Below are 21,075 nucleotides of genomic sequence, written 5' to 3'. Positions count from 1 at the left end.
TTAGTATGATTTTCAAAATTTTACAAATATACCAAATATAAAAGTATTATCAAATATACTCATTGATATACAAATGAGGATAAAATTGGAATAATAACAAAAACAAAAACCATATTTAAAACATTTGCTATATTTGCAACTTTAGAAAATTAATGCTAGATTTGTGAATACTTTTTTTTTCTACCCATTATTATTTTTCAATAAATTAACATACTATCCATTAAAATAACCTTGCCATAATTAATAAATTTCAGCAGTCTCGTATCGTATTTATGTTTAATAATTTATTGAAAACACAAGTTTTTTAAAACGATATTTAGAGAACTTATTAGGAGTTTAAAACATTTAAAAATATAGTTTATTTATTGAGAACTTGTTAATTAAAAATAAATAAATAAATAAAGGACCATGGTTTGAAATAAGAAATTCAATAATGCTCATCCAATAATATTCTTTCAGAAGATTTCAATTAATAATATTCAAGCAAAATTATTTGAAGTTTTTTTTTTAACTACAACTCGGATGGAGAGATTTGAACTAAAGATCTCTTAACTTTTGATACATACAAATGCCAGTTGAGCATGAACTAAACTCAGTGTTGAATTTTAACAAAAAAAAAAAAAAAGTCAGGAAACAATAAACAAAAACAATTATTTTTTTTGAAAAATGTGAAACAAACAGCACACATAGGAAGAAAATGTGGAAAATACTATTTAAAAATCACACTTTTTATTTTAAAAATGAACAAAAATGAGAGGACTAATTTTTACAATGCTGTACATGGTTCCATCCTCGATCATCAATCAATACAACTAAAAGTAAACTGCTATCTCTCTGTTTTTTTCTCCTCTCCTTTTTTTTTCAATTAAAAAAAAAAACAAAACCCAATGAACAAGAAAAGAATTAGATAACAAAAACCAAAATTGCTCACATCAAACCAATTTTCAAAGAATATATCGCACAACTAACTCAACTGCTAGTGAAAAGCATTAGAACCAATTAAGAACACCTCTGAGTATGTTTGGGAGCAGAAACAGCTTAAAATGCACCGACCGGCTCTCCATTAAGAACTCTGAGTTGAACATCTGCCAAAGAATAATATTGCTGCAATCAATTAGTAACATCTTATGGAATGCCAAAGTAAGCGAATCGATACTGTTGCAAGGAAAACGATCACCTACCTGGCAACCAAAACTCGACGACGAGCAATCAAAGGGATTGTTAGCAGGGAGATCTAGAACAGATGCAAGGCCATTTTAAGTTTGTTCTGCTTCCATTTGGGTAGCTTGTAGAAAGCATCCTTTGTCATTCCAAATTTCTCCCTGAACTCCGCCGACGACAGGTATGTCTGCACATTTTCAAATTCCACACGTCAGAACTCGATGTTGATTAAAGATTTGGTCGGTTTTCATCCAATGGTTTCATCAACAAATTCTTACCTCTCGCTTCGTCACATCAATGTCTGATACTGGATTACTTGAATTTGTTGTAAGGGATTCGTATGGATGTATTGTGAGACCTTCCTCATCTTCAATTTCACCCTCTTTCACATCTTCCTGTATGGTAAGAGATTCTATTCTGTTGCTCATGGAGTTCTCCTTATTGTCCGACTCTGGTTTCGGCTTCAAGGCACCTAGGCTCCCTTAAGAAACACAAACGAAGAGGAATTCTATTAAACTAGGTAATCGCGATGGTTGTAAATGAACTGTGGGTGAAACTTAGATGAACTCATACCTCTCAAAGAGCGAGGTATAATAGCTTCTCGGGCGGGCGGTGGCTGTTCAAAACTTGCACTAAGTGCTGCTATGGCTGCATTTTTAGAAGCCAGCCTTGATGAATCAGGAGCGACAGATTTTGGGTATAATCTTCTAACCATTGGAGGAGGAGTAGAAAGATTTCTAGCATTTGGGTTCTCGAAGTTTGCAGCTAATGCATTGAAAGCCGGCGACCTTCCTCTCACACGGACTCGATCGGGACTAAACGACACACTCCTTGAGCGCTGTGATTTTTCTGGCACACTACTGGACCTTCCTCCATACATTACAGGAGCTCTCCGCTTCGGTTTCTGAGCCATCAAAAAAGAATGTTAACTACACACATCTAACAAATTCTAACTAAATAGTAGCTGAATAGCCTTCTCAAATACCCCTTTTCAAGATAGGAAACAAAGTAAGATGTGTTGCTGAAGGACCTCTCATAATATTGTATTAATTATCATTGATCCCAAGAGGTCAAGATCAAATTATTCAATTTACTTTTAAAAACCTTGTTTCAGAGCAGTGGTCAGCTCTTAAAAATGACTGAATAGAAGAACCAGAAGAAGACTTACATCTACAGTAGGAGTACCGCCATTTCGGACTAATGCAAGCTTTCTCTGAAATGAATTTCCGTGCATCTGTATTCGAATAATTAAAAGAAACAAAAAGAAAATTCAAATGAAATAAGCAATCAGATTATTGTCAGAATTTTGGAATACAGATAATTTTAACTTAATAAACATATAATTCTTACTGCAGATTTTGCAGAATCCCATGAGAAGAAACGTGTGAAGAAAGGTGGTTCACTTCCTTCCATGACGATATATATCGGAGTTTCGCGTGGCAATTTTTCAAGAAAAAAATCGATCTCAAGAAATTTCTGTCAAGAATTAGAGAAAAAAAAACGAAAATAAGAAGATATACCCAGAAAACCACGAGTAAAAGACATTATAGCACACATAAGAGCAAATGATAGCTTGCAAGTTTTGACAAAGATTCGATCTCCTGATGATTGGTGGAAGAAAGAAGTTAGAGAGCAAAAAAGGAATTCCCATGATGAACAGTAATAAAACATACCTCACCAATTTTTAAAGCATGCACTTTAGTCTTGGGGTCAACCTGTTGACCAACCCAAACAAAGATCTCAGAGTGACAACTAAGAATGTCGATATCTTCTGTCATCAGATCATCTTGGCCAAAGTTGTATATTTCAGCAACCTGCAATAACATAAAGTTCTGAAGAAGATATAGGAAACAACTGCTTGTGAAATTCTTTTACAACATATATGACACCATGCTGAAACGTAAGGCATTGCCTGAGACCATATACTATAAGACATTTTTACAGAGCACACAGAACGCAGGAACTTTGGTGCAGTACTTTTTTGAACAGGAAATTAAGAACTCCTGTTTAAGTTTCAAGATAGAATTGATTGATGCATGTTCCTTTTTAGAAGATTTCAAGAAATAAATAAGAAGAGAATACCTTCAAATTTTCTGCATGATGCCACCATTTTTGCAGCGAAATCAATGCCATGAACAAAGTTAGACTTATAAACCAAAAACAAAGGATAATGATGAAAGGGTATAGTACATTTTACAATTGAAATATAATTGAACACACCTTTTGCAAAAGTGCAAGAAAACAAGTGTGGATCACTCTCACTATTTCGTGCAATTTTCTGACTAGGATATTCCAATTTTCCTCCCAACAGATCCCAAAATTGTTCGGACTCTGCGCCTTCCTTGTGCGGCTTGGATTGACAGTTTGGCTGCAGAAAATTGGGAATTATATGAGAAGACATTTCCAGAGATGAACTTCAAAGGCGGATGTCTGAACGAAAGTAGAAAAGAACTTCCAAAGGAATGCATAGTTGAGAAATATTCCATGTCCAATTGAACTGATCATCAAGTTTTTGTTTTCACAGAGAGATTATTTCCCTCAAAATCCTTTTAACTAACAACATACGATTTACACGTTCTAATGGCAGCTGGATTCATAATGGTGCCCATCAATGAAAAGTAACAAGCAACTCAGCTATTCTTATCATAGGAACTCAACCATCCGACAAATTCGTGTTCATTAAAACATATAACTATCACCTTTATCACATCTAAAAATCTTTCAACAAGTTCCTGGTCATCTGCATTGGTAAGACTTCCGCACCAAGTAAAAACAGTAGAGCCACTATGTAAAATGTAAGAATAAGAGGAATTCAAAGAGGATCCCACCTGATGGAAGCAAAAGAAGAAAAAACGACAATGTGTATATTAGTGTGAAGTATGCACAAGGCGAAACTGCAAAAGACCATGGGGCAAGAGTAACGTACTGCTTCAACTTGAATTGCTTGCATATTCTCAGGGCCGGAGCCCTGGACTCGAAACAATGCAACTCCATCTTCTGAATTTGTCACGTCTGGAATTTCATTTTCTGTGATGTAATTCTTGTATCCATCACTCAACCCACCCTGCAAAATTTTTTATCACTCGACTTCAGGAAATAATTCAACTTGAGAGAGAGAGAGAGAAAGATTTATCTCCAGAAGCAAACATTTAATATAATACAATTATATGCATTTCCATTAAGTAACCCACACATACCTTAAAAACAATAAAGCTCTGGAAAATTGAATAGAACTGGATTGGTTCATATCCTTCATAAATTCGAGCCTAGCAATTTGAAACGAAGATGATATCCTCAATTAGAGATGGCGCAGAATAAGTAATTGTATTTAACATTTTATTAAGCAGACAATTTAAATCGTGGAAGCTACCTGGACAGGCAGGAACTTCAGTGATTCCACCATCTTGCTGGCCAGCGATAACGCAGAGGCTCTTTCTCCCTATTTCAAAAGAAATGAACTAATAAGATATTCCTCAAAAAACAAATAATAAATATATAAAATCAAACCCGGACATGCCACAAAAAATCTCTCTATGCTTACAACTTTTCCTATAGAAAGTGTTGCCTTTAACAACTTTCCAATTACCATTATTCAAATATTTTTATGCTTCAAACATGACAAAATCGGAACATCACTACTCCTACTTCAACACAATCCATTTTTATTTGTCCAACCAAGGGTGTTGAGGTGGTGACTGTAAGGAATTGGCAATTAGGAATGAAAAGCTAAAACTACCTCAACACTTTGTTTGCCAAACCACGTTCCAACGAGATATTCTTCCTTGTCTTCTCCCGAGTATGAATATTGAAAAATATAGCAATCTCCAGTGTAAAATTTTGATTGATCAGAGACAGGAAGAAGAAGCTTTTCCTGGCCACTGACACGCCAGACCTGAAAAATTTGGGAGTTTTCAGCATTGGGTAAATCATTTATGCAGATTATTAATAGGCAACTAAGAGGTAACTATCTAACCATATTTACTGATATCTCTATGTTAAGGACAGCTATAGAAATTTCAACTTATTTCATATTGGAACACTGCTGATGCATAGTAAAATAGACCACTTCTTGAACCATGTGTCTATTAATCAATAAATTTATGGTTGGTTTCCAATGATTTTCCAAGACATCCATCATCATGTTTGTCTTCCTACATTCAAACTGATTGTGAAGCAAATGTTCATTTATTTCTTACATCCCAGGTTGTCAGTTCCTTCTTCTGCCATATCAATATGTATTGTACCATAATTTCTAGAATGGCTCATCGAACCTTGTGGAGAAAAGAAGGAGTTAACATACATTTTCTAGAATTGGATTCCCCAAGAGAAGTCAGAAGGTACTACAACTGCAGAAGCTTATCTTGAAGGGGAGGAAGAGAGAGAGAGAGAAAGCCAATTTTAGATAGTTTTAGAAACTTTACTTGTAGATTTCCTGTACAATCGATGTAAGGTTGAGGTTCCTCTTTTACGGGATCAGCTTTCAAAAGACCCTTCACATTAATTCCTTGACGTTTCAAAAGCGCTAAAAGATAACCCCAAAAGAAAAATGAGAACATCACACAATAGCAGGAGAAATGTCAACATTACAGTGAGAAAACAGGGAAAAATGAAAACCAAAAGATTTACTAAAAGAACCATAAATCAGAGAATTTCTTCTTACTAACCTGCAACCTTGCCTCTACCATCCTCTGACACAGATACAGCAGCTGTTTCAGGCCATGAATCAAACTTGGCTCGGAAGATAATAGGTTCAAAGCCTTCAATCACACGCATTATATGTGATTGTGGACGATCAGGATCACTAACTAACTCCTGTTAACAAGGAGAGATGTAAAATTCTCAAGTCTTCAATAAGAACTAAAATAAATAAACTGGGAGGTCTAGGGAATTACTTCTGCAGCTCTGCTGGCATTTTTTCTTCCATCAAGAGAAGTATGTCTTCCCATCCATATAAAAACTTCTGTCCCGCAATCCAGAATGTAGCATTTATTTGTCTCTAACAGCTCCCTAGTTATAGAATCAGCCTCAACAGGTTCTCTATTGCCCTTCTCAACACTTCAAAGACATACAAACTACTATCAGAACTACATCATTAATTAGTTGAATAAAACACTTTAATAAGCTAGAATTATAGAACTTGGAAGCAAATATGATTATTTTCCACCAAAATATACATTATTGTGAAGGGATGAACTGAAAATGCAGCAAGTAACTAGTGATAAGATATGGTCATGATTTCTCATGAAACATGGAAAAAAAAAAAAGCAAACAAACAAACAAAACAAAACAGGGTAATATATTTACCACAGTAGTTTAGTTGGATGTGAATCAACCGTTTTATCACCTTCACTGACCACTTTTCTTGGAAGTGGAGCAAAACCACCAAATAAACCCCAAAATTCCCCAGTTTCAACATCTGCCATCAATTTGCCGTCCTCTGTATGACAATAGACATAACTGGATTATGAGTGACAAAAACGTAGAAACTATGAGCTTTCAAACGTAGTAAACCAAACTCATAATAACAAAATTAATCAAATAAATAAAAATAACAAAACAAAAACAAAAAAAGCGCTGGACTACTAATTTCTGTGTTACTTACCAATGGCGGCTACCTCACATTTTCCATCATGATATGTATCTTTAATGTATTGAACTACTTCCAATGCTTTCGCTCTCTCTTGAATGGATGAGTTGGAACCATTAAATTGGAATATTTTAGACTTGGTATCAAGAATGAAAATATCATCATGGTTAAGTGAAGATCGAGCAAAAGGAACCTGCCAACAGAATGAAAAACTTAGCAAATGGAAAAGCTAATTCCTTATCAGCTGCATATCTGAGGTTAGACTTGCCTCTTTAACATGAACAACACGTTTTCCTTTGCAAACATACAACGTAGTCTTGTGTTCTTCAGCCTCTGCATGTTTGAACCCAGAGGAAACTCCACCTTCTTGTGGTATAATGCACGGTTTGAAATATGATAAGAACTTCTCTGTCTCATGGCCTTGCACTTCACGGTACTGAACAGCACGTCCTCCAAGGGCTGCATCCAATTCAACTGTTTTGATGGCTGCAGTACCAGCTTCATCCTAAATTGACAGGTCTTAAAAATTCAATTTGTGAACCAAGAAATAACCACCAGACGAGAACCGATTGATTTGAGCTTACCTGAGTGGTATCCTTACCAAGCCAATAATGAATATCATGCCGCAAAGCACCACTTTTTAAGGATGAGGTCTGCAAAGAATACACAAAATACAGGAATCACTGGAGGTACCAAGAACGAAAAGGGGCTTTTTTTCTCCTCTTCTTCTAATGCTGGCATGCTGCTGTAATAGCAGGTTGCAGTTACTTCATCAAAATGATTGCAATTCCTTATAAGAAAGAACGTGGAGGGGTAATACATTTTAAAGAAGAAACGGAATGGGGATAGGATAACCATAATAGGCTTTATGTCCTCAAATCCAAGTCTGCTAAAAGCCCACAACAGATTAATAAAGTCAATAATGAAACAAAATCCCATCTCTTTCCTTCATCCTTTTAGCATCTAACCTTTATTGAATTAGATGCAAGGAGACAGATCACGTGACAACTAATTTAAGAACTACTGTCCAAAAGAAAATATGAGAAGCTAACGTTTTGATAGTTTTCATAAAGGAAGCAGATCTACATCCACTGCATCTGGAGCAGAAAGATTGGGTTCAGCCTTATTTAACATAAAATAATGTTCTGCAATATGTTTGTTTAAGGATACCTATTAAAATAAAATGTCTAGTGTCGAGACAAATTTTGTCAAAGCAAATAGTAAAAAACCAAACCAAAACCACTTGCCTTGAGGACTATGTATGAATCTCCCATGAAAAATTTGCCGTGAGATGATTTTGGTACAAGAACAGGGCGGAAATTCTCGATGCGCCATACTTCAAGTCCACTATCTATTGTCAAGGAAAATGAAATAGAAACCTCCAGATGCAAGAGATGAAGCAATTGTAAATCATATTATAAAGTGATCGAAGATAGACGTTAGAGACTGTTAAAATGAAATTTTAGTATATTTACTAACTGTGCAAACTTGGTTTGTTGGAAAATGTTATCAATTGCCATAGGAAAAAATTTACCTCATAAGCTAGATTTACTAGAAAATAGAAAAAATATACCATAAAAGTACTGATAATAAGCATGCTTTAAGTCACATGACTTAAGGATACGCTTTCTGGCCTGCACCCTGAAAAGCTTGGTCCAAATCTCTCATGGAGACAGCCATGTTATATTGGCAACTCTGTGGTTACCTGCCACTTTTGGGCACATAAAGTCAGTGTGAAGTGGTTTCTTCAAATGTAACAGATCATTGAGTTGAGACTAGCTACGAATCAAAATAAATCTTATCACAAGTTGAAGTCCCCTTTTCACAACCAAAAAAATTCATTTACCAAAAAATTCTCACAAGTGACATTAGCTGTGGAACTGTTGAGGTAAAATTACCTCCTTGAGTCATGAAATTGGCATAAACAGTTACAATGAACTCAACAGTGATGTGAAGTAGCTGAATTTAAAAGAGGCTCATAAAATGCAAAATACATTCTGAAGTCACAAGGACTTGCTCGTGGGATAACGATAAGAAATACTAAACTAGTTTTGACATTAAGATCTCTGTTGACTAAAGAATAAATAATACAGACAAAACCATCCCAAAAATGTTGATTGAAGTTATGAGACAATTCTACTTGTCTCACTATGAAGAGACAAAATTATTTTCCAATTTCAGTAACCAGTAACCAAATCTAGAATTAAATGAGTTAGTGACTTAGTGTGTTTCAAGGAGGTGCATCCCTAATAGATCTCTGTCATTCTCTTGTCCTATCCCAGTATATTCTCTGTCTTCCTTTCCAAATTGTAACAGACGTCATTTCGAAGAATAGAGCTTGCCCAATTTTCTTCCACTACTCTTTTGCACAAATAAAAACTTATCATCCAACTAAAGCTTAGCACTTTATATTATGCTTTCATAAAGGTTTTTTCCTTTGATGCAGGGCATGCCAGCATCCACAAAATCCTAGACCACTAACGTAGCTCGCTCTGAGAATTCACCCTTCCTTTGCATATTCTTGTAATCTGTCGATCTAATGAGGTAAACTATTGCAGCATAGAAAAAACTTTATCTTTAATGCTTTCTTTTCACACAATATCTCGTGTAACCAACATTTCTCCTACTTGTGAATGTAAGCATATATGTCCTCAAGCATAAGACCTGAGTAGTATGGCTCGGTTTAAATGATTTGATGCTCATACCAAGACACAACATGAACTAATTGAACAAAATTTTCTAAGTAAATAATAATTAGTACAAAGCATTTTAAGTAATGAGGAGCTTCCTTTTGAAAATGTAACCAACATTAAACCAGTTTAGGGCAAACTGTTGAAACATTAAACGAAGTGTATGTTTACAATCCAAGAAACTAGTATTACACCTCACGGACGGTAAAGCTTGCACCTCAGAAGAACAAAATACATCGAAATGATGAAATCAACAAAACCTGATGGTCCATTAATTAGAGAGTGGGAAGTGCAATAAGCAATATATCAGATTATCAAATCTTATATGAAGACATGACTGTGAGACTCAAACACTCAGAAGTTAGAAACGAATTTTCCGTACCCAGAAAAATAAAAGGTGACATGCATATACAATTCTCAACTGTACATGGCAAGATCTTCCCAGCATTCAAATTCTAACCCATGGAAGCGCTTTGCAGCATGAATATGATAATTCATATTTGCATACTGGATAATTCATTCCTCAATTTGATATATACCATAACAGAGCAAGTGTTTTATTAACAAAATTTTCAGGCTCAACAAAGAAAATACCATATACTTTTACTCTTCGACAAGCATATCCCACAAAGTCAATGGTACCAAGGAACAAAACAAGTGAACAAGGAATATCTTGTTGTATTTAGGGAACTGAAAGGTTAAAACTCCCTAGGATAAACATAATTAATGCACCATATGAATAAGAGGAAGATAAAGAGGAATGAAAAGGCCGAAATATTTAAGTACCTGGTTGAATAAAACGTCAGGGAAATGAATAACAGGAAAAAGAACAAGCACCCAGATCCAATCCCAGCTTGTAGAAGCTTATGGAATTTGTACAATCTTCACAACCCAGTAGAGAGAACGTACGAGAGAGGAAGAAGGCAAAGACACGGAGAGAAAATGGAGGCGGAAGAAGGAGAAGAAGAAGAATAAATAATATGAATAACAAATTCAGAGAGAGAATATGGAGGGAATGATTAAGGACAGGCGTGCAAATCACTAACTACAACAACAAAAAAGCCACCCAACGAGATAAATTAACAGGAATTAGCCTTTTTCACCGCAAAACCCACATTACCCAGATGAATTTTGAAATGAAATTTTATGTTCTTTAATCAATGAAGTCTGGACCCAATTAATCACATCTCAAATTTACAACAGTAAAGGGTGAAATTAGATTAAATGAACAGTATGATACTAAAAAATACATAAATAAGAACCATCAAACAAGAGAAAAACACAAACATATCCAGATGGGTACCTGTAAAATGTAATCGAGAATGGTGTCGTTTACTCCTTACAGTGAAATCCCTTGCTTCTTCACAGAATTAGTTTGTCTGTTCTGCATTTTGAAATAGACAATAAATTAAAGCATGAAAAGGGATGAAATTGGTTGGTCAGGGAATTGCAATTGGCAAATGGGTTGGCTGACTTCCGCGGTGTGAGGATTGGCTGCTAAGAAAGAGAGAGAAAGGTCGGTCACCGTCCATTATTCAACCACAGCCAAAAAGCCTACGGTGGGGCTTTGCGATAGGAAGCAAAAATCTCTCTCCGCTTTTTTTCCTTTTGCTTTTTGGGGGTTTCTTTTTTCTATTTTTTTCGTTTCCACCATTTTTGAATCAGTTTTGAAATCCATTAGTCTAAATCGGTATGCTAATTCAATTTGCTTATGTTATGTAATGTTAACGCTTGACAGTACAGTTCCAGCACAAAAGTAATTCCCTTTTTTATGGAAACTGTGGAAGATTCTGTTCAAATATGGTACATTGTTGATTTTTCAAAAACAGAGACTTCTCAAAACTTGTCTATTTATTCAAGACTTATCAAATTTTGTGCTATTTTTCAATAATATTAATACGATATGAGAAGAATTAGATCTTTTTTTAAAATAAATTCGTTTATGTATTTTTTTAATTTGTGATTACATTCTAGAACAATACATTAAATAATCTTTTAAACTCTTCTAATAACAACTTTGTTTTTTTAAGTACAATAACAACTTTGTTTGTTGGTTTTGTTCTGAAATCCTTGATAATAAAATTAGTTCTACTATGTTATTATTGATTGGTCTTTCAATCTATGGTTTTATACAAGACAATAAAAACTAACTAACAAGACTAACAATTTTAAACAATGATTTAGCATTTAAAATTTTTAATATATATACATACTAATTAAGTATAAACACAACCTCAAAGCTGAAGGAAAGCTATCTACTAAGGGGTCGTTCGAAGTACCAACTAGAAGTGAATTATTATAACTCACTCTATGTTTGGAGCATCCAATATAACAACGGTGTATACAACTATTTATAACCTACAATTAAGCATAGTAAATACTGTACCAAAGTGGATTTTGGAATAGTATTTATTATACTTAATTGTAGATTATAAATAGTTGTACGCTCCACTATTATATTTGGTGCTCCAAACATGAAATAGGTTATAATAACCCACTCCACTAACTTCTAGTTTGTGCCCCAAACGACCGATAACTATTCTAACTAATTAACTAATATAACCCACAAACTATAGTAACCAACTCAGCACCTCAAACATTCTCTAAATTTCTATATATTATCTTCTCTCTTTACTCATCTTCTAATTGTTTTTTCGCGTATAGGATATGATTCACATTCACGTTGTTGATATATATAACATGTATACGAGTATGTGTTTTTTAACCCTTTCAATCCTAGGTGATGGGGTCATCATATGGTACAGATTTTATTTTATTTTATTTTATTTTTTTTTGAAAAAATGGATTGATGAAAGGGATGCACGTAAAAAAGAAAACAGGGGAAAAAAAAAAGAAAAGGTTGTAGAAAATGCAAAATTATTTGTATGAGTTTAATGATGGTGAAGTTAATTGACTATAGTTTCAAACTCGAAGTATGAGTTTTTTTTTTTTTTTAATGTCGCAATTTTCTATGTTTTGTAAATTTGTTAGTGGACCACATTAGGATTAAAAGTTAAGTTAAAAAAATAGAAGAAAATAAGTGAACAAAAATAAGAGGAATATGTATAGGTACGAGTTCATTTTTCAAGTAGGTAAAAACAAAAACTAAAACAAAATTGGGGGACTAATCAAAATTGGGGGACTAATTATGAGATTTAAGTGACTATAAGAGCAAAAATGAAATTAAGCCGAATCATATATATAGGAGATTAAGTTTTATTTTTGAGAAGAAAAACTATAGAGAACTAAATTGAAACGTTAAAGATCTTAGTTAGAGACCAAATTACATCGACATTACACTCTAACTATAGATATATCCTAAATTGATATTTATAAAACTATATGAACTAGATTGATTTTTTTTAAGAATATAGGGACCAAAATTTATAATTTAAGTTACTACTTGGGCTTGCTATATTATCTCTCAAACTTTTCCTATCAATAGCACCCTTTTAACTATTCTTAACCAATTTAAGATCCCATATGGCATATCATATTACTTTTCAAGATTTATTGCAAAGTTTAATAAAATGTAAGTGTGGACAATCAACAACCACATAGGGTCTAGAGAGTTATTCGGTGCGTTGTTATATATCATATTTGGTGATAGTGCAATCTTTATCTTCATGGAGTTATTTTGTGTCCTTCCTAAATGATCAGTTTGTGTAGTTGAGGTTATCCTCTACTGTTCTACGTGGTTTGGGGCTTTTATTGAAAAGATTATGTTTGCTCTTTTCTTTGAGACCTTTTTCATTAAGTTGTGCGAAATTTTGGTTGCAAGAATTAAAACCATTGTATAATCTCTCCCCAACTCATGTTGGTGAGCCAGGATACATTTAAGGGTTTTAGTTTGATATCTTTTTTCAATTTGAAGGCTTAAAATTGACTCCCAAAAAAGATATATACAAAGAGACAATATAATCACATCCTTAAATCTTATGAAACAAATGGAAACCTATCAAACTCAAAATATTACTACGAAAAAAGTCCCATGTTTCTTATATCGTAGGATTGCTTTCAAAATACATCTTACAGTGGTTTCTAACTTTTCTTAGCAATTCAAAACAACACCTTGTTTAATAATAATATCATAACACCCATTGTAAAAAGTGATACTATAAACGATATATCACTTAACTAAAATAGTGCAACCCAACTAGTAGACAAGTATTTGTCCAAGATTATTATTTGAATTCATTTGTAGTGGAGTCTGCAATTTTCTCCTCAAGACTGGGGAGCGGTACGAACTTTAAAAGTGATAGTTTTCGACAAAATTTCAACAGAACCTTAAAATGATTGTGATCTCCCTTCAATGAGATTCATGATTGCCATGAGTTTTCAAATATGCAATTGATGAAAGGGTTAATAAACACAACACCTTTGTTTTTTATTCTGTTCCTATCTGGATTAAATTGGAGCGTGTTCCTTTAAAGTTTGGACGGATAGTGGTTTAGCAGTGTTAGCTAGTGTTGTGGGTAAACCTATCTCTTTTGATGTTGCAACAAGAGAGTGACGACGGTTATCGTATACAAAGGTTTGTGTTTGAGTGGATGGTGATTCGTTAATGCCCCCTTCAATCACTGTTAGAATGCAAGGGCAGGAGTTTATTATTCTAGTAGTGTATGAGTGAAAACCTCGTAGGTGTTCTTGCTGTGGTTCCTTTGGGCATATTGGGGCGGTGTGTGAGCAACGAGGTGTGGAGAAAGATCAGGAGTTGTGTATTGTGGCAATCAATGAGGGGTGTTTGAAGGAGAATGGGAGAATTGAGAGTGTGAGGAAGGGGCAGGACTTGGGTATGGGTGCGAGGGGAGCTAGCTTAATGGATGAGATTAAGGGCACGGAAAGGGTTGAAGAATTTACTATGGTTAGTCGACGTAGGCATGATAGAGGAGGTGTAGGGCATAGGGGTGGTAGTGGGTCACCGGGTACGGTGCCCTTGAAGAGTAGAGTAGTTTATGGGTCCCCTGGAATTACGGGGTCTGTAAAACATGTTGATGATCATAATCAGTTTGATGTTTTATGTCATAAGGGGGGAGACTCGTTGGCATTGGAACTAATGTAGGCAAATCCTGATCCGTTGCTTGTTATGGATGGGATGTTCAGGAGTTTGGGCAAAGGCCCAGTGGGAAGTGGTAGGTGTGATCTCTTGCAAGATTCATGATTTGGTGTTCCTAGAATGTTAAGGGGTTGAATGACCCTGTCAAGTGTAGGGTGGTGGCAGACTTTCTGGCTTCCTTATCTGTTACCTTCTGTTGTTTTCTTGAGACGAGGGTCGTCGTGAGAATTTTGGTATGGTGATGGGTAGGTTTGGTTATGTGTTTAGCTATAGTGTGTAGGGAGTTGGGAGGATTTCGGTGATATGACGGAAAAGTGTCTATGATTTTTCCATTGATGTCGGTGGGGATCAATTCATTTTTGGAACCTTAGTGGATATTGTATCCAGTGCTAGGATACATATTGGTGTTATGTATGCCTCTAATCACGTGAGCAAAAGGAGGATTTTAATGCTATTCGTAGTAGTTTTGAGGATTTTGGTGGTTGCCCTAGCTTGAGGGAGATGGAGGAGTTTGATGAGGTGTCATTGGAGCGGATCTGGTTGAGTTGGGTGTGACAGGTAATTGGTTTACCTGGACTAGTAAACTTCAGAGGAATGGTATCTTGCGCCGCTTGGATCGATGCTTGTCCAATGAGGCGTGGAAGGTAGCTTTTTCGTATTCGGAGGTTAGGGTTGGTCAGTGGGGGATTTCTGATCATAGCCCTCTTCTGGTTTCTACAGGGGAAACGAGGAGTAGGCCACCTCCTACGTTTCATTATTTTTCTCATTGGGCGGAGGCAGAGGGTTTTCTTGATATTATCATGTCAGTGTGGAGAAGGTCTGAGGATGTGTCTCCTATGGTTAGTTTTGTGCGAAATTTAAAGGTAGTGAAGCGGGTTTTTGGTGCATCATTTGGTAGGCGTATCTCTGTGTTAGCTGATGAGGTGCGGACAGCTAGGCAGGTTATGGAGGTTGCTCAGGCTGCGGTAGGAAGGAATCCTGATTCAGAGTCGGTGTGTGTCACGCCCCTCCCAAATTACCCTTCTTAATCCAGAAGTGAATGTGGTGACAGTAGTTACCAACCCTTTTGTGGCACTTACTGTCCAACTAACATCCTTAACCTGCTTAGATCCCTGGAATACATATAAAACATTCACCAAACTAAGGAAACTTTAAAAATAACCTCAGAACACCAGGGATCAACAACACCATAACTACATTATATTAACAGGTACATAGTTCAATGGGTCCCAACATACTTTACTAGTCCCTAATATGAGCAACACATATGTACAAACATTTACAAAATAAACACTAAAACTACTCTTTAGACTTTGAACTTTTAACTGAAGTCCTTGAGTGGCAAAGCAAGCAGGACAGCTAACCTCTGGGGAGATGACCACTACTGGGAAAAGAAAAACATTTGAAAGAATGAGCTACTCGCCCAGTGAGTGACTTAATAAAAACATAAATCTCATGCTTAAACTGAAAGCTAGAAAACAGAATACTGAAACTAAAACATGCCAAGCAAACGTGTACATAAAACTTTTAAAACCATTGTATCTGAAAACATAGCTAAACTAATTCTCGATTGAGAGATAACTCTCATGGTTCAATCTCAACGTCGGATATCATGTTCAAGAGAGAACCCTTTTGTTCAATCTCTCAAACATAAGCTTAGGCTGGGGTGAGAACCCTTTTGTTCAACTTTTAGCCAATGCTAAGAAAGAACCCTCGTGGTTCAATCTCATCGTTGGATATCTTGTTTAAGAGAGAACCCTTTTGTTCGATCTCTCAAACATAAGCCTGGGCTAGGGTGAGAACCCTTTTGTTCAGCACCTTTCAGCTAATGTTAGGAAATAACCCTCGTGGTTCAATCTCATCGTCGGATATCAGGTTTAAGAGAGAACCTTTTTGTTCGATCTCTCAAACATAAGTCTGGCCTGGGGCGAGAACCCTTTTGTTCAACATCTTTTAGCCAATGTAAAGAACCCTCGTGGTTCAATCCTACTGAACTGATTAACTATCATACGTGCATGTAGAGAAAACTGGATCTTGATGTCAAGGATCATAACTGAGGCAGGGTACCACTGTTTATCACTAAACTGAGTGAATTATTCTGATACCTTCTCTATGTACTTCAGCATCAGTATCATAACATAACTGAAACTAGGTAGTACAGCTCGGATACCTTCTCCTTGTACTTTAGTATTGAGCTGAAAATACCTAATAGGAAAACATTTTCATAAAACAAGTTTACTGAAAGCTTGATCTCATAAAACATAGTTTTCATAAGAATGTCATTTACTAACACATGCTCAACAACATTAAGAGCACATATGCTTTAAAACATAATACAAATACTTGTAACTTAAACATGTCATAGAATCTTTTCTTGAAAACTACCATGGTTCAACCATTGTACCAAAGCATATTTCATAAACTTTGTAACTAGCATGCATTTATAAACTTTAGAGAAATGTGTTGCTTGGACTTCTCATAAAATAACCAACATAAAGGTAACTGTCAATAAGCATGGATTATTAAAATATTTATAAAACATTTATAGTCACTCACAGGTCCTTCAAGTTTGCTTCCTTAAGGCTTGATAGGCTTTTCCAATGGGCGTTGAACCTACACGTATAAGCATACTACTTAGTGTTTACATTAGCCTTCCTTTTAGGCCTACTCAATAAATCAAGCTCACATGCAAAACCATCACAATGTGCCTCCTACCATTCACTTTGAGGGTCGGACACTTAGCCAATTTGGAGGGATTGGGTGTCAAAAGAATGCACCCTTTGATCGCCCACACTCCCCACACTTAGAAAAATTTTGGAGCATCAAACTGCAGATTCAATTTCAACAATTTATAACTAAATTTTCAGAACAGATCTCAAGGAAATTCCTTCTAAGAACTTGCTTAGAATCAAATTAGAAACATTAACTTAAAATTTCAGCTCAAAATTCTCTGTCATTTGATATGGAGATTCAAACCTTCATCATTGGCCCCAATTCAAGCAGCTGCCTGCTTGTTCAACAACTTCCAGTTCAAATTTCAAAAATATATAACTTGCATTCCAAGCCTCATCTTAAAAAGTTTCATTCTACAAAGTTTTTTATAACTGAGTTAACAATATTACCTCAAATTTTTAGCTCAAAAATCTTCATAATCCATCCTAGAGCTTCAATTCTTCACTGATGGCCTAGATTCATCGAGAAACGAACCCTTCGTCTTTATTTTGCTCCTTCGGCCTTATTCTTCACTGATGAGCCTAGATTCATCGAGAAACGAACCCTTCGTCTTTATTTTGCTCCTTCGACCTTATTCCGGCGAGTTTTCCCTCTCATAGCACAGCCACATAAAATAGACACATAGAGCTTTCGAATGCCACTAAAATTACACAAATATCCCAGGAAGTTTGTTCAAACCAATTAAATGAAATTGGCCTTTCTGGTTACCACTGTCCAAAATCTTGTATGAAACCTCCTTGTGCCACCTTGCCCACTAATCTGATGAAGGGCTAGGATTTAATCAATTTTCCTTTCCTAACTCCACCCATAGTGTTAATTTAGCATTACACCTCAAAGAATTGCATGACCTCATCCACATGCTCACTATGCACTCCAACGTCAAACATGACCCTCCAACATTCGGCCAACCACCTCATGCTTGGCTTGCTACCCGATTGCAAACTACCTCTCACACCTTTCCTCATCTCCAAGCCCATTGCGTAAGGTCGATCAATTCACCATTCATTCACTTTGCCACCTAGGTCATCTACCACATCATGGCTTCCTTCTTTCTTCCATAATTCCTAAGACATGATTTCATCATAGCTCATTAGAAGACATCACATTACCTACTCTTACTTAAAGTAATTAGGGTTCGGGTTTTACAGTGTGTGCGAAGGCGGCTTGGGCCACTGAGGCGTTTTGGTCAGTGTCGAGATTGAAGGAGGTGTCGCTTCGGTAGAAGGCCAGGGTCAGGTGATTGGAGTTAGGTGATATGAACACAGCTTTTTTTCATTGTTGTGTTCATTCTCGTCGTAGCTGCAGTGGTTTATTTACAGTCGTGGATACTGAGGGGACTCGCCAAATGGTGCATGACGGGGTGGCAGTATAATTCTTTCGGGGTTTCTTAAGGGCTCAGCATGTGGGGTATAGGGATCTTACTGCCCGAATTGGGGATATTGTACAGTTCAGCTGGCCCGAGAAGGGGGTGGAGGCATTTGGTCGGCCAGCGAGTCGGAGGAGATTCAAAAGGCTTTATTCTCGATGAAGTCTGGGAAGGCTCCTAGGCCTGATGGTTTTTTGGTGGATTTTTACAGAGCTACTTGGAGTATGGTTAGGTATGATTTATGTGACGTCGTGCTAAATTTTTTTTAAACATGTTACCTGCCTGGTGGAGTTAATTCTACTGCTATTACTCTCATCCCTAAGAGGTGGGGAGCTGAACGTATGGAGAAGTTTCGTTCTATTTCATGTTACAATGTTGTGTATAAGTGTATCTCGAGGATCTTACCTGAGAAATTGTGGTTGTGGTTGCCTGATCTCATCAGTAGTAATCAGTCTGTGTTTGTTCCAGGTAGGTCGATTTTCGATAACATTTTATTGTGTCATGAGCTCATGGGGAGCTATAAGAAGGGCAGAGGGAAGTCACATTGTGTATTAAAGGTAGACCTTCAGAAGGCTTACGATTCAGTGAATTGGGATTTTCTGTTTGGGGTGTTGTTGGCTATAGGTATGCCCCTTCAGTTTGTTAGTTGGGTGAGGGCTTGTGTTACTTTGTCTAAGTTCTCTGTAATGATTAATGGTTCTCTTGAAGGGTTTTTTCCTGGCAGGAAGGGATTGAGGCAGGGGGATCTGTTATCTCCTTTTTTGTTTGTGATGGTGATGGAGGTCTTGTCTAGGTTGTTGAATAAACCTCTTGTTTGGTTTAAGTTCCATGATCGGTGTGAGCACTTGGGCCTAACTCATTTGGTTTTTGCAGACGATTTGATGATTTTCTGTGCAGCTGAGAGAGATTCTTTGGAGTTTGTGAGGTAGGTATTGACAAAGTTTGAGCTGTCTGGGTTAGTTGTAAATGTTGGGAAAAGTTCCATGTTTGTTGCAGGGGTGGAGTCTGGGGAGGCGGAGGAACTAGCTGCGTATATGGGTGTCTCTCTTGGTTCATTGCCTGTTAGGTATCTGGGTTTACCTTTATTGGCGGGTCGGTTGAGGGTTGTGGATTGTGCGCCTTTGATACAGAGGATTATAGCTCGTATTAGAAGCTGGGCAGCGAGGTCCCCCTCCTTTGTTGGGAGGTTGCAGCTTGTTAAGTCTGTTTTACAGTCCTTTCAGGTCTTTTGGTGTAGTATATTCGTATTGCCTGCGTGTGTAACTCATGAGGTTGATCGTTTATTACGTAGTTATTTATGGAAGGGTAGTATGGTGAGTCGGGGTGGTGCATGGGTGGCGTGGGATGAGGTGTGCTTGCCGTTGGGAGATGGGGGATTAGGTGTGAAGCATGTGGCCTCTTGGAACCAGGCTGCTATTATGAAGTTGCTCTGGCTTCTCTTAATTAAATCAGGGTCACTATGGGTCGCGTGGGTGGAGGCATATGTTTTGCGTGGGTGGTCGTTCTGGGCTGTTCGAAGTAAGGTTGGGAGGTCTTGGTGCTTAAGAGCTATCTTACTAAATATAGATAGATTCAAGCATCTGGTTCGTTTGATGATTGACGATGGACAGTCTTGTTTTGTTTAGTGGGATCCTTGGTTGCCGGGGGCCACGATTTTGGATTCATACGGGTCTATGGTGGTTCATGATGCAAGGAGTAGTTTGGAAGCGCGATTGTCGGAGTTCTTGGATGGTGAGGGAGGTTGGAGGTGGCCTACAGTGTCTTGGGAGCTGCTTGAGATCTGGGGTCTTATCCAGGCAGTGGAGCCTAGGGTGAGGGGAGAGGATTATTGGGTTTGGGTGTCGGATGCTAGTGGTCGATTTTCTATCACTAGTGCTTGGGAGAGTATACGTCTTCGTCGTCCGAGGGTGTCTTGGGTTGGTATTTCATGGGCGGGGGATGGTATTCCGCATCACTCCTTCTGTGTGTGGTTAGCAGTGAGGGACAGGTTGGGTACGCGAAATTAGTTGAAGAGTTAGGGTGTGTTGTCAAGGGGGAGGGGGGTGTCTTCTGTGTGAGGGAGGTGTGGAGTCACGGGATCATTTATTTTTTGAGTGTGGGCTTGGGAGAGAGGTGTGGTCTAGTGTGTTGCGTCAGTTGGGTTCGACGCATCAGGTGGCTAGTTGGGATGTAGAGTTGAGTTGGTTGTGTCGAGTGGGGTCGGGTAAGGGGGTGCGTAGAAAGTTGTTCCGTGTTTTCTTGTAAGCGTCCATATACTACATCTGGTAGGAGCATAATCGGCGGCTGCATATAGGTCGACCGAGGTCGGTGTCTGCTTTAGTTCACCTTATAGTCTCTACAGTTCGTGCTCGTGTTACTTCCTGGCGGGTTGACCTTCTTGGTCTTATCTAGCGTGTGTACGGATGTTTTTTTCCTTTTGAACTTCATGTTGTTCTCTGTTTTGCTGTAAACCCTAGTTTATGGGGTTTTGGGTTCTTTTCTT

General features: G+C 37.1%; 2 protein-coding genes across 8 annotated transcripts; one reads left to right on the top strand and one right to left on the bottom strand.

The window, feature by feature from the left end:
* Positions 1-712: 712 nt before the first annotated feature.
* On the bottom strand, positions 713-11,127 carry LOC120071389 (villin-4-like). Of its 7 annotated transcripts, none has more exons than XM_039023650.2 (25): positions 10,742-11,127; positions 10,225-10,320; positions 8,373-8,453; positions 7,996-8,095; positions 7,333-7,401; positions 7,017-7,253; positions 6,764-6,941; positions 6,466-6,598; positions 6,054-6,216; positions 5,826-5,973; positions 5,583-5,683; positions 4,898-5,053; positions 4,532-4,600; positions 4,359-4,427; positions 4,088-4,225; positions 3,861-3,989; positions 3,382-3,529; positions 3,244-3,254; positions 2,835-2,975; positions 2,512-2,637; positions 2,330-2,395; positions 1,735-2,065; positions 1,440-1,642; positions 1,182-1,348; positions 713-1,085 (listed from the first exon to the last, which is right to left on the bottom strand). In XM_039023650.2, the coding sequence occupies exons 3-24, from the start codon at positions 8,426-8,428 to the stop codon at positions 1,235-1,237; spliced, it is 2,886 nt and encodes a 961-aa protein (XP_038879578.2). In that variant the 5' UTR covers positions 8,429-8,453; positions 10,225-10,320; positions 10,742-11,127; the 3' UTR covers positions 713-1,085; positions 1,182-1,234. The 7 variants fall into 7 exon arrangements, with proteins under 7 accessions (XP_038879578.2, XP_038879575.2, XP_038879576.2 ...); XM_039023647.2 differs by having other exon boundaries at positions 8,373-8,459; positions 10,742-11,122; XM_039023648.2 differs by lacking the exon at positions 10,225-10,320 and having other exon boundaries at positions 8,373-8,459.
* Positions 11,128-13,931: 2,804 nt separating this feature from the next.
* On the top strand, positions 13,932-20,599 carry LOC150037680 (uncharacterized). Its single transcript, XM_090310979.1, has 10 exons — positions 13,932-13,972; positions 14,080-14,419; positions 14,501-14,570; positions 15,053-15,486; positions 18,641-18,825; positions 18,919-19,061; positions 19,218-19,366; positions 19,523-19,816; positions 19,898-20,116; positions 20,219-20,599. Exons 1-10 carry the CDS (start codon positions 13,932-13,934, stop codon positions 20,597-20,599), a joined length of 2,256 nt encoding a protein of 751 aa, XP_090167105.1.
* Positions 20,600-21,075: the final 476 nt, after the last annotated feature.

Source organism: Benincasa hispida, chromosome 2 (genome assembly GCF_027475165.1).
Source record: "Benincasa hispida cultivar pf3 chromosome 2, pf3_genome.v1.1, whole genome shotgun sequence".
NCBI lineage: Eukaryota > Viridiplantae > Streptophyta > Magnoliopsida > Cucurbitales > Cucurbitaceae > Benincasa > Benincasa hispida.
Note: the sequence above shows the minus strand (reverse complement) of the source record. Positions and strands in the feature narration are given on the sequence as shown.

Coding starts and splice junctions, on each gene's coding strand:
- LOC120071389 (XM_039023650.2), bottom strand. CDS start 8,428: ATGGCTGTCTCCATGAGAGATTTGGACCAAGCTTTTCAGGGTGCAGGC. Junction 6,942..7,016: donor GTGTTGTTCATGTTAAAGAG/GCAAGTCTAACC, acceptor TTCTGTTGGCAG/GTTCCTTTTGCTCGATCTTC. Junction 4,428..4,531: donor TGAAGTTCCTGCCTGTCCAG/GTAGCTTCCACG, acceptor TCAAATTGCTAG/GCTCGAATTTATGAAGGATA.
- LOC150037680 (XM_090310979.1), top strand. CDS start 13,932: ATGTTGCAACAAGAGAGTGACGACGGTTATCGTATACAAAG. Junction 14,420..14,500: donor CCCCTGGAATTACGGGGTCT/GTAAAACATGTT, acceptor GAACTAATGTAG/GCAAATCCTGATCCGTTGCT. Junction 19,367..19,522: donor CTCCTTTTTTGTTTGTGATG/GTGATGGAGGTC, acceptor TTTGTGAGGTAG/GTATTGACAAAGTTTGAGCT.